At 33.7% G+C, this 13274-nt stretch overlaps 1 protein-coding gene across 1 annotated transcript in view; it reads left to right on the top strand.

Moving 5' to 3' along the window:
• LOC113398542 (protein groucho-like) overlaps positions 1 to 13274 on the top strand; it is a 52726-nt gene that overhangs the window by 4991 nt on the left and 34461 nt on the right. The window contains exons 2-4 of the mRNA XM_026637321.2: positions 519 to 616; positions 1745 to 1808; positions 2770 to 2814. Coding sequence (XP_026493106.1) covers positions 519 to 616; positions 1745 to 1808; positions 2770 to 2814 — 207 coding nt within the window. The remainder of the gene's footprint in view (positions 1 to 518; positions 617 to 1744; positions 1809 to 2769; positions 2815 to 13274) is intronic.

Below are 13274 nucleotides of genomic sequence, written 5' to 3'. Positions count from 1 at the left end.
AATTTGGGATGCGTGTAATTTTTGTTTCGTGATAGGAACGTTTTTGTTGGATGTTCAGATTGATGAGTTATGTTATTATTCTCTCCATCATATGTTTGCCAATCTACTCAACCAGTTAAATGCATTAATTGGCGTGTTAAGTAAACGACTGTTAAGATTTCAATTAAAAAATTGTTTGATTGTATGAATAATTTCATTAAACATATATAAAAGAAATATTACGTACACGACTACACTAAAATAATAACAAATGATCATAACCTTAATTTTATTGGTCCAATTCAATTGTTCGTTTTTTTTAAGCAGATTAAACAGAATCGGTTATCATATCTGATTCTCTTTAATCTACTTAATAATATTTTAACTTAATTTGGAAGTCAATGAAAGACACAAAAAATACTTATTTAAAAAATGCATTATATTTGCACCATTCATTTTTTTGTAGTTCTTAATTATAGAAAAATGTAGACGCCAACTGTTTAATTGTGTACAAATAAATAAAAGCGTTATTCTTACAGGGTCCACCGCAACCCGGGCAACCTATCAAATTCACTGTAGGTGAATCTTGTGACCGAATTAAAGAGGAGTTCAACTTTCTTCAAGCTCAATATCACAAGTTAGTATACTACTTACTTAAAAGCAATACGTTTTTTTTGTTATCTCATCGAATCATTTTTTTGTTATCTGTGTCGACATCGAGACGATACAATAAATGTTAAATCAATTTTGTACTTCATATTTTTAATGAACTTCATGGTTATCGTGACGTTTGTTCGTATTGTAAAACATAATTTGATATAAGTTTGAATAAAAATGATTATTTATTATTTATTAGAGTGAAAACCGCAAATTTTAATTAATATTTTATGTAAAAATAAAATTCGATGATGATTATATAAAACAGAAGGTTTTTTATATATAAGATTAAAACAAATAAATATGATTTATGTATTGTATTTAGGTTTACTTTGTAAAGAAACTACTTTTAGACTGAATTTATTTATTTTATGCATTTTTGGCTAAGAGTAAAAACAAAGATACGAACTAAAAATATTACAAAGGTATACGAAATTGAAGAACATTAGACATACATCTCGAAAAGGATATAAAAGTAAATCAGCTAAAAAGGGCTCATCCGGGATTTCTCCTGTCGCTGAGTATCAGTGAATCATCCCCTATCAGCCCCTTTGTGAGCTAAGTAGTCTCTTTTACAAGCAGACCCTTTATGACCCTTTGCTGTTAACTTAAAAAATCTGTTACAGGTAAAAATAAAAAAAATCACTATATATTCTGTATATTTTCTTCTAAAAAAATTGTTCAATAAAATTATGAAGCGTAACAAATAATTCCAATACTAATGGACTGTGTATTTTATAATTTCAAGTCTCTTAAGAATGTTCTTAAACTTTAGAATCGTGAAGTAGAACAGTCGAGCATTGATAAAGCTCTTTACAAGTTTGACCTATTACTGACGATAACAGCTATAAAACAAGCTATTTGTTATAAAACCGCTTATCTCGTTGTATAATATGGAGTGCTCTTTAAACATAATGTGAATTTTGATTTATTGAGCCTCTACTTTCAAGCTATTTCAATTACAAAACATTTACAACTATGTTAAATTATAATTTATAAGTGCAAGGTTTTATTTGCTATTGTAAATTCTGGACTAAAATAATTGTGTATGAATTATAAATTAAAAGAATAATTGACGAAATTTCACTTCTATTGTATATTGTTTCAGTTTAAAATTAGAATGCGAGAAACTGGCTAGTGAAAAAATTGAAATACAAAGGCATTACGTTATGGTGAGTATTAAGAAATAAATTTATTTGTTCGCTTCTTACTTAATAGAGATGTATTAAATCCTAATCGATGTTTGTTTTTAACGAGCTGTTAGATGATTATCGTATTATGTTCGTGTGTGTACGCACAATCAATAAAATGTATCTTTTGTTCGACGCCCGCATGGCGCGTACGACGTATCATATCGACAACGAGGCTATTGGAACCGACAGTACATTTAGTGCCCCCCTGTTATTTAGAGATAATCGTCGACGTGAATAATATGTGTAGCGTGTACACTCACTTGTCAAGACCGGCTGTTTTGATAAATTACGCTTGTATATCTATTATTACGCATAAATTGTTAACATATTAACAAGTTACAGGAATTCGTAATGTTACATCGTATATAACAAATTCTTTTAAATTTGTTTTTAAACATTATTCATCTGAGATTTTTTTATAAGAACGTTACCGTTCATACGTCACCGTTAACTACACATGTGAAATCTTTAAAGTTTTAAACTACATTCACCATTAAAAATTCAAAAAATTTTCAAGCGCGGACGTACCGTTAAATAAATTGAGAATAGAATGAAACCATATGGTTTTGCTATTAAGATCAATTTTGCAAGATGATGTAAAAATTAAAAGTGGCAACATTTGTCAGTAAAAGCGAATAGATATTATTTGGCAGTCCTTAATCCCCGCGTGGTCGTTCCGGTTTGATATGAATCACGATTAAGTGTTGCCAAATCGCTTGCAATTTATTTTAATACGCTCTAGAGGAAATTTTCGCGAGCGTTTTTATGTGTCGGAAACACTTCTGGCGGCGGTCCAGAATGTGCCATTGCGGATGTTTAGTCACTCGCTTCAAATGATTCGAGGAAGCTAATCCCTGCCAAAAGCTTTCTGTGTCACATAAACATTGTTTCAACGGACTAATGTAATTGATCTCCTTAATCTGTGCCGTTTATGTTTCAGTACTATGAAATGTCGTATGGACTCAATGTGGAAATGCACAAACAGGTATGTTAAAACATTTATTATATTATTATACGAATACGTTACATTTGCAAAACAGAAAATCATTTAAGCCGAATAGTAAAACTGTCAGTTACCATAATCTATTAAAGCAAATAAAAAGTAAAAAATGTTTCCACATTCCGATATATTGTGTGATGTTTAAAACGGTATGATGAAGGTGAAAACTAGCGATATTTTATTAGTAGCCGAGCAAAGTGGCGCACGGGGAAAATGAATGTTGTAAAATTGAAAAAAAAAAGTGTTATTGCTGCGCCCGCTTGTTGGATAAACGTTGTTTGACAGCAGCCCGCAGGCCGGGGTCCAGGAGGCAATGTTGGGGAGGCTGGGGACTCGGGGCCGCTTGGCAAAGTATGGTCAAACCGTTTGTTTACATTTTCCTTTTTAATTTATAGCCTTCTTTGTTTACCAGGCAATCAAGATTTGCGTTTCTTTCCTCTCACTAATATTGCTTGAGAAAAAAACGTTGCCTGTGTAATAACTTTGTTATGATCCTATTTCGATGCCATAAAGTATATTGAATCTGTGATTGGGGACCGATTATTAAAACCGCTCCCCTAAAGTGTGCGTTTGAAACTCGTAATATGCTTAGCGATATATCTTTATGTTAGTGACGCTTAGAAAACTTGACTGTAGTATTTTTTTAGGGCTTTCACCCTAATATTTAATTTTATTTATAATCTTCTCTGTAACTCTCTTAAATTAATCAATCAATGAAGATTTAATCGAGTTAACTTCTAAATTTTTTTAAATATATTTAATAATATTTTTTTATTCCATTAATATACAAAAAAAATACGAACCCTAATAAACGAAGTAAACTTCAATTCATAAATTTAATTCTTCAATAGTGTACTTGACAACCCTTACCGCAGGGCATCAATAGCTTTGGTAACGAATAGTTATTACTTTTGTGCGACAGGGGTTCCTTGCGCTGTAGGGGCAATCGTAGTAATCTGTTGATTTTACGCTCAAAGAACCGTCAGTTGCCATACTCGATCCCCTATTTTATTAATAATAGCTCTACCTTAACACGTCTTAAAGCGGAAAAAACAATTTACAATGTACCCACACAAACCTCATATAAACCAGTTCATCTGGTGTTTAAGAAATATTCCCACGTAAATATTTTATGATAGATAAATATACTGGAAGTTATTCCGTGTCGTCATTTACTTACTTTTACTTAAAATCGGATTAAACAAACAGAACAGATAATGAAATTACAAGTTTCTTCATAAATGATTCAAAGTTGGAACGGCATGAAACTATGTTTGTTTAGGTTCTGGCAAACAAGCAACGAGGGTGATTTAGAAGGGTCGTATTGTTTGCGCTGCGGCGGACAGATGGCTCGCTGGCTCAACGCTTGAATGCGCTATTTAGCGTACATGGTACAGTACAGTGCAGCGCTTCATTGTAATGGATTATTACATTAGCACTTAACACGCTCAGTCGAACGGCAACCAGAAATGCACCCCTTTAACCATGTATAGATATCGCACGATATTATTAGAACAACAACAAATATTTTTTCTGTCCAACTTCATGCTTATTTTTATCGCCAACGTTGCGTGAAGCTTAACCGCTCAATAAGCAAGATATTGAGTTCGGAATATCCATTTCGAATCACTCGAATGCGTTCTTTTAATGCCATACCTACGTGTAATTTAATTACACTGAATATTCAAGGTCGTCACATTTATTTCTGTAGAGTAATATAAAAATAAATAGGAAAGTCAATAAGTTTGAATTTGTTTCGTTTGAACGGATTGCGTCGTGACCGCATCGTGTCGGTCGGCGTGACCGCGTCTAACGCGCGTTTTCCGCTCTTTCTGGCGACGACTAATTGCTTAGATTTTCTTTTGTTAGTCGTGGGGCCGGACCGCAGTCAGACCGTGCCGAATTACACCTACTTACGTCGTGAATTGATTGTTTCGTCTTTGTGTGGCTGTATCGACACGGAATCTTATTGTTCTGTTCATCTACCCATTATTTACGCCCGAACCGGCTTTACGTTCTCAATTATTATAATTATTTCCGTATATATTCAATCAAGCAAACGTATAGGACATATATTTTATTAACATTTTATCGCACGCAATAACTTATTCGTAATGGCGTAAAAAGATTTGCAGATAACTTTCATTGTATTACTATATAAAAAATGAGTATAACATTAAACAAACAGAGTATATGAGAAATAATCTATGTAATGTTAGGTCGAACACGCCTTCTACTAAATTATCATGTGCCGAGCTGATAGAGCGCTTCGAATGGAAGTCAATAGTTGAAGAGCAATAAATTCATAACGCTGGAGTGATTTCATGAAGTGTCACGAGTGGCGACAGCGAAACAATAGGGTTGTGCAATGTGCAATGTTCTCAACGCTCCACGGGATATCGATAAAATACTTCGACGTGTTTTACGAGCGTTGACACCCCTACACTATACGCTCCAGTGCACATATTTCCCCTATATCTGGTACTCGTTTGTTGTAAAATATTTGTTCGTGAGCTTTACAGTACAATGTTTAAAATAAACATAATTTTCGTTACGATTATTTAAATATTGCTCTCACAAAGGATACCTGTAGACATGTCTACATAGTGACAAAAATAATGTTTAAACAGGTAAAATATATCGATCGCGACCTTTTGTCATTTTACAAGATTAATTTATAAATCGCGAACTGTTGACCGACGTACGAAGTGGGCGAAAACAAGAAGCAAAATTGAGCTCGTCGGCATAATTTAATAATTTACGGTTTATTGCGACTCCACGCCAATGTTCCCTCACCCTTAATGCGAAATTATTCATATGCGGGGCGGAGGATTGTTTACCCTTGCATTAGGGGCGTCCGCGCTGCGCCAGCTCTCGTTGATAAAAACATTGCACGTGCCCGATCCGCTTAGCTACTATTTATAATGAAACAACAGGGGCTCGGGGACGCTCGAGATGTCCCTAATCCTGTTTGTTTTACAATACTGCAGCGTTCGTAGCTACTAAATTGTATTCATATTATCTTATTTTGTATTATAATGTTTCTTTATATGCCTATTATTTTTAAATGTAAATACCCACCTTTTTGGTTTATCATGAATATTTTTTATACGATTTGTCAGAGATAATGCAATTTACATACATGCTTAAATCCTTACACATTACGCATATAATAATTTAGGTAATAATGAATTAAGAAATAATGTGTGCAATGATGTTAAGCTTAAAGCCTTTGAATAGATTAAATTATACGATTGGAAGATATATTTCACACAACGCAAGAAACAATAAAACCACGATAAAACAACATAATTATGTTTTGTTCTGTATATCAGAGATGATTTCGATTTCGTGTGCAGTGTAGCGTACCGCTTTCCGTATCAAATTATAACTGTGTGTTCATATCCACATAAAGATAGTCGTTAAGGGTCCCGTATAATAATGGGTGCGCTATCTCGCTATATCTACAAGCGGGTACCGCGTTGTGAATTGTCTAAATGAACGCAACAACTCACAATGAACGCTCCGTCGCCCCTCACTGTAAAAGCGAAATTATCTCTCCATCTACAGAGTACGTCGCGCGCGGCAGATGGCGCTTGCAATAAAACCACTAAACGCGATATCGTTCGCTCAGAGCTCGCTGCCCCTTCGCTTTATTATTTGATAGGGGAGCCAAATTAAAGGATTTACCGTAACCCCTCGCCTGCGACCCTTAGTCGACAACAATCACCTCTGTATTAAGTCTAATTGTGTTTTCAAATTCGGACCCTATAATGACACCGGCGATGCTTTGTGCGCCATGTGAAAAAAATAGGGCGTACGTGTCCCTCGGAATTTATTAAATTCCAAAATATAATCTGCGCTGAGTTTAATTGATTACCATAGAAGGAAAATATTGACTTAATAATAATAATATAAGTAATCAGTTTGAAGATTTTTGTAGGTTATTCGAAAGACCATTTAGTAAACGTTTTGTAAGAACTAATCTTATTATGTTATCAACAAATAATGTTGTTCGTGACAAATAGCGTGTATGGGCGTTACAGTGCAGTGTCCGGCAGGCGATGAACACGTTAACGTTAATCTAGCATTTATTCTTATTTATTTACGCCCCTTACCGACAGCGACGCACATGGCGCGAAACTAATTACACCAAATACGGCCTCCGCTTCGGGGCCGCCTTAATTGCACTGATTGAGACACGGATATTGATTTCGAAACAGTTTGCGTTGATGCCGCCTCACTCGGAGGGCCGCGGCCGGGGTCTGTCGATGGTCGGGTGTGAAACGGCACTCATGAATAATGGACGCCTTGTTCGCTCCTTGACTCTTCATTTAAAACAGACGATTTCTATTCCACTCGTAAACCACACGCCCATGACTCACTCATTTACCATTCACCGTGATACTTCGTAAAAATGCAGCCCGGGCTTTGTGAGAATTTCGAGAACTATCGTTACTGCTCTGCATGCTTAATTTATGTGTAAGATGCCGAACAGTATACCAATGTTCTAGTAGGCTCCGCCGCCGGTGTCATTAAACATCATTTACGTATCATGAAAGCAGTATAACAGTTGTGCGGTGATGGGTCCGGGTAGTCTTTGCAAATAGTGAAACAATTCCAACGGAGGAAGGGACACGTACAAATAAAGAGGGTGGCAGCCTGCGGTGCTATTGACGGCTGAATCCCACACAATCTGAGCGTTGTAGTACAACACACTTTTAAACGGGGTTGGGGCGAAGTGTAATTACGATGAAAACAAAGTTTTAAATTCGATATAACGAATAACGATGACTTGCTCCTTCACATTTCATCGACGAGGGTGAAACGCTCGAGAGTAGTAAGTAATTACATAATAGTAGTCCCAGCGAATCAGGTTACAATTAATAAACGAAAAACAGTTTTTTATTCAGCCTTTTGTAAAAAGGTATCTATTTACAAGGTAATTAAAAAAGGATATGTTTATTTAACAGTAATTGCATGCGAGGCGTGTTGAATTTTATTAATAGGCAGCCGATGTGGCTTACGATAATTATACAATTAAAAATGCTGTCGGTGTAATAACGGTTCTCGACTTAAGTTGAATTGAAACTACAAGCGACGAATTCCGGTTTAAAAGTATATTGTGTTATTTTATTTATATATTCATAACGAGTGATTTTATCACGACGATTTAAAACAGTGACATAGAAATGTTTATTTTTATCGTATAACATGGATCTTTATTTGATATTTAAATATCCGCTACCTTTATTTATTCTCATAACTCTCAGACGGTAACAGTAATAATTTACCATATCTACATACTATTAATAATAAATGTTCAGCATAGGTGTTTATGTGATAATATCGAAGGTGCTAGTAGGTGTCATTGATTCATACAAGTGGATGTCCAGTTAAATATGAAATGAATGAAACACCTATTAGGTACTTTCTTCGTCAATACTTATTTCCCGTACTTATGGCTATCAGCGAGATTTTCATCGTGTAGTGCACTAACTCTCTTGCTATTAATGCGAATTGATAAGATTTTAAAACTATTTAAACAAATCAAACATTGTTTATTCAAGACTCGGATAGTTGTAAATGAAGTTACTTATTGTTATTGTCTTGTAGGTAATATAAACACAACGAATAGTTTTTTCGTTAATATTGAATATACAGGTGAACAATCTGCAATGCTAATGCTTGTTGTAATATCAGTAAGCTAAGTAACCAACTAGGCCTATCTAAAGAAACATATATTTCATATTTTTTGTAAGTTAGTTAACATCAAATTATTAATTGCACCGTTTCGATCAAACTCGAGTTATATTAATGAAATAGAGGTGCAGTAATTATGGTAGTGCGTGCGGCGCCACGTGTGGAAAACATGGCCATAGGTAGGTACATGCCACCGTGTCACCACGACCACACAGAGTCACCACATGTCGTACAACATAGCTTGTTTGATAATGATTCATTAACGTTAAAACACCGGTTTTGTTTGTGACGTGTTAATAGTGGATGGGATTATGTTTACCAAGGCCCTGCAGGTACCTACAATAGGTACACATTATGAATAACTAGCGGTTTTTTGTTGCTTCGCTCTCGTATAATATTGATTTTTCATTAATCCTGTAATGATCACTCCGAGACATTTCCCGTTAAAATGTATTTATAAATTAATGATACATATCTCATATATTTGAATTGTCATATTTTTCTAGCAATGTCGTCTATTTTTATGAATCAACTTACACTACTTTTTATATAAAATTAAATATTGTGCAATTTTTTTAGTTTTTTAAATTGAGCATAATTTTGTTTTTGTTAGTTTATGTAAGGACAAGTTGAGCTTAACTGGGGAGCCTGAGGTAGGTTGGACGTAGCTGTCCGCAGCGCTGCGGTTGTGGTCGCGCCCGACCAATCTGCGCTGCAGCTCCCAAAATACACTTTGTATTTTCCATTTTTAAATCACGTACATACTTAATATAATAAGTTAGGATATTATTAAAAAAATATTTAGTTTGTTTTGAATCAATGAATAATTGAGCATAATAATGTTACTAATAGAGTCTTTAAATACAGTAATTTGTAGTAACAATTTAACATAACCCTGTCTTTATCGCAGCTTGTATGTAAAGACAAGTGGAGCTTAGCGGGGGAGGCTAGGGTGGGTCGGACGTGGCTGTCCGCAGCGCTGTGGTTGCGGTCGCGGTCGCCCAATCCGCGCCGCCGCCGCTTCGAATATACACTTTGTATTCTGTTTTTGTAAATCGTGAATTTAAATACGGTAAAAGCATTTTTTATTTTATTTTGTGATTTAAATAAGTCGAATTTAAAATGTAGTTTTTAGTAATATTATAATTATTTATAATCAAAATATTTTAATACTCATGATCTTAATGTTTACATTTTTTATCAAGATTTATAAAAACAGTTTGATTATGGTTATACTATACGAACTTCATAACATACATAAATAGATATATACATATACATACTCAAACTGCTTAGAAGAGCCTAATTAAGTATATATTTTAATATGTACGTCTAAATCTAAAATATGCCATAGTATTTCATATATTTCTTAAAACAACATTAGTAAGTTATGTATGTATAGTATGTATAGTAAGTATGTGTAAAACTTAATTATTTTTGTGTTTCATAATGTTATGTAAAATCTTCTTTCCAGTGTTTAAAATTTGTATGCAAATCATGATATCTCGTAAAATCCAGTCATATAATAGAATCATTAATACGCGTGAACCTATTGACATTTAAAATTAACATAATATTTATTTATTTAACACATGCGTTCTCTTAATAATTGGAAAATTTAAAATGTTAAACATTTAAATTGCGAAACTTTATTAAATATGAAGAAATGATTGACCATTTATTTGTACTCGTCAAATTAAATTTTTAATTAACAATAATGTTGTAACATATTGATATGTTTTTTAAAAGCAAACTTCTCAGAAACCGTAACTAAACTCGATAAGTTATTGCAACTCTGACGTCTATTCCATTTCCTACAAAGCTGTCAGATAAAATAAATAATATTGAGCTCAGGTCGAAGTAACGCGTACAATAAGCATCGCTGGGCGTCCAAACAGCCTGCGCAAACACACCGAGTAAACATACCAACTCACCCCGGCCTCCCCCTCCGCCCTGCCCGCGTCGCTCGCGCTGCGACCGTTATGCTTCATATACATAAAATCAAATATTTGTTTAATTTACACCCTAGATGACAGTGTTGCCATCATATATATGTATGTATACTTATATAATATATTTAAGTCAGTATTTGGAAATTTCTTACATTTTTGTACTTATCATATTCTGTTGATTAATTGAAACGTAGTTAATAGGTCAAATAAGTTATATTAGATATAATCTATTAAATGGTAATCGATACGATCAATAGCCTGAATGAATACATAAAAAATTTAACATAAATTAAATTAAAAATAAATCCATACATATTGGAAATGACAAGCTATCCATATTCATAAAGGTTAAAAGCTGCAGATGTATATAGTATCTTAAATTAACTATTCGCATTCGTTACATTGCGAGAGGCCGGGTAGCAATATTTGTTCGCTGCAGTACGAGCTGGCAAACAGCGCTGCAAATGTAAACAAACACGCCTCAATCTCCTCGCATCGCGCTATCGCCGGACAAACTTCGCCGTTATAAACGAGAAAGCTATGAACTCGTCTACCATAAATGAATAACACATTTGCTAATAGTGTTTAATTTCACGAAGGTTAATAACTGGTTATGACATACTTTTTAAATGAACATGTCAAATTAGAAATTGACATGCAAAATTATGTTCTTTAAATTGTTTGTATGTAGATTTTTTAAGGTATCATTATCTTAAATCTAAGAGAAGTTCTGACGTGTCAGAGAACGTTTACTACGTTTCTTTTATTAACAGGAGATTATGCTAGGTTTTATATAAGTGTTTATATATCAGGTTTATCTCCAGTTAACACGCCTTTATCAGGTACTTTATCATTCGTATGCTGATCGTATAATACATTGTGTATCATATTTATTTATCACATAAAATTGTTACGATTTGTTGTAATCAATCCAATCAATTTTGTAGCAAATCCATGATACCGACGATATCATGACAAGCGGACAGTGCAAGGAAATCGTAAGATAGTGATTAACTCGGCGCTATCTTATAATGTTAATGTGTTAGCTACCATGTTCTTTACAAAAAATATTCTAGATCATCCTCAATTTATCATCTTAAATGATATACTTTCTAAAGATTTCATTTTAGTTATAATATAATACTGTTATGTATAGTCTCATTTGCATAGAAAGTGGCGGAGCGTCGAATGATTGTATAACTTAGACTTTGAATTAACTACACTAATTGCCGGTATAGCACTACTAAAATAGACTTGTAGTTGTATTGTGTCGGCGCCCCATTGTGCCGGTACACAATGTTCTCACAACTCACAAGGCAGCAGAAACGCGCAGTCATTAGCCGAGGCGGCTCGTTAATGCCGACAAAAAGTTACGCGTATGCTCCACTGATTGATTTGTCTACGAAACCTGTCCTTACCTAATATTAGCGTATTGGTCAATTCTTGTTATATTCTTATTTTAAATCTTAATAATTGAATTGATGGTTGGTGTGAGTAATTAAATTGTTATTCTTCTTTGTATTAGGCAATATATTTGGTAAGACTTTAACAAAATAAACATACACGTAATACGTCACAAAAACTATTTTGAGCAATCACTTTGTATTTTATATTGCATAAGGTAGTAATTGCGAAGTGTAACCAAATATATTTGTTTAATTTATAGCTGATTTAATAAATAATTCAATGGAATGCATTGTAAAGAACTTTAAAGTAATATATTGTCAAAGACAAAGCTTAAAATGAAAACTTGTAAAATAAACTTCGCATCAAATTAAGGTTAAAAAGCTTCTTTAAGAGGACAGTCCTTGCGGAACGCCAAAATAGCGCTTACTGTTTTTAAAATATCTTAAAACTGGAGCATTGATTATGGATAAAAAAATACATTCAGTATCTCAATAGATATATCTCAAGTTTCACCGCATGATATTTATAAAATTTGTATCAATAACCTGGTAAATTAATCGTCAACATCACTCCAAACACTGAAATCGACCTTTTCTATTAACATTTTTTAAGCTATTTACCGGCTAGTTTATACATGTATTTTTGGTTAAATGGGGACACAGAAGTGTAAATAATAAGTTCACCATGTTCAATTTCTATTATATCTCACAATATTATAGTAATTTTTATTTAAATATTGCTTACTTTTTGGCATTCGTCGTCCATACATTTTAGTATGGAGAAAATAATTTGACGGTTTTGACTTATTATTCGACATCGCTGTCAATAAATTTTCAGATATATATATATATATATAGGTAGATATCATTCAAAAGAATAAAAAATATCAAGTCACTCTTAACTTACGAGACTCGTATCGTACGAGACGTAAAGATTGACGCATTGGTTAACAAAAAAAAAACCGAATGTATGCCGTATACGATCGCTTCTGCATCTACTTTAAAAAAAACATCAAAAGTAGCAAAACAACTAAAATCTGAATATCGAATATGACGAATTTATAAGAATCATATGTCTAATACAGAAGTTGATATCTATTTATTCTAAGATTAAATGTTTTTTATCGATTATCGCATTTGATAACATTAAATGATATTATTAAATATTGGATTTTTTCTTTACACTTTAGATTAGACACAGTTCCAAACAATTCCGTAAGTCGTTGGTTCACACGCAATTATAAGCGCTCTTGAAAAAAGTGCCGAGTCAAAAAGGCTTCACGCTTTAGCGAGAGGCAGGAGACGCAGGATACACAAAGGGCAGTAAACGTTCGGTATGGGCCTAAACAAACAAGGGTAGCTAGGAAGCTGGCTCTTTGTTTGG

The sequence above is a fragment of the Vanessa tameamea genome, chromosome 14 (assembly GCF_037043105.1).
Source record: "Vanessa tameamea isolate UH-Manoa-2023 chromosome 14, ilVanTame1 primary haplotype, whole genome shotgun sequence".
NCBI lineage: Eukaryota > Metazoa > Arthropoda > Insecta > Lepidoptera > Nymphalidae > Vanessa > Vanessa tameamea.
The sequence above is the reverse complement of the archived record's forward strand: the minus strand, read 5'-3'. Positions and strand labels throughout refer to the sequence as shown.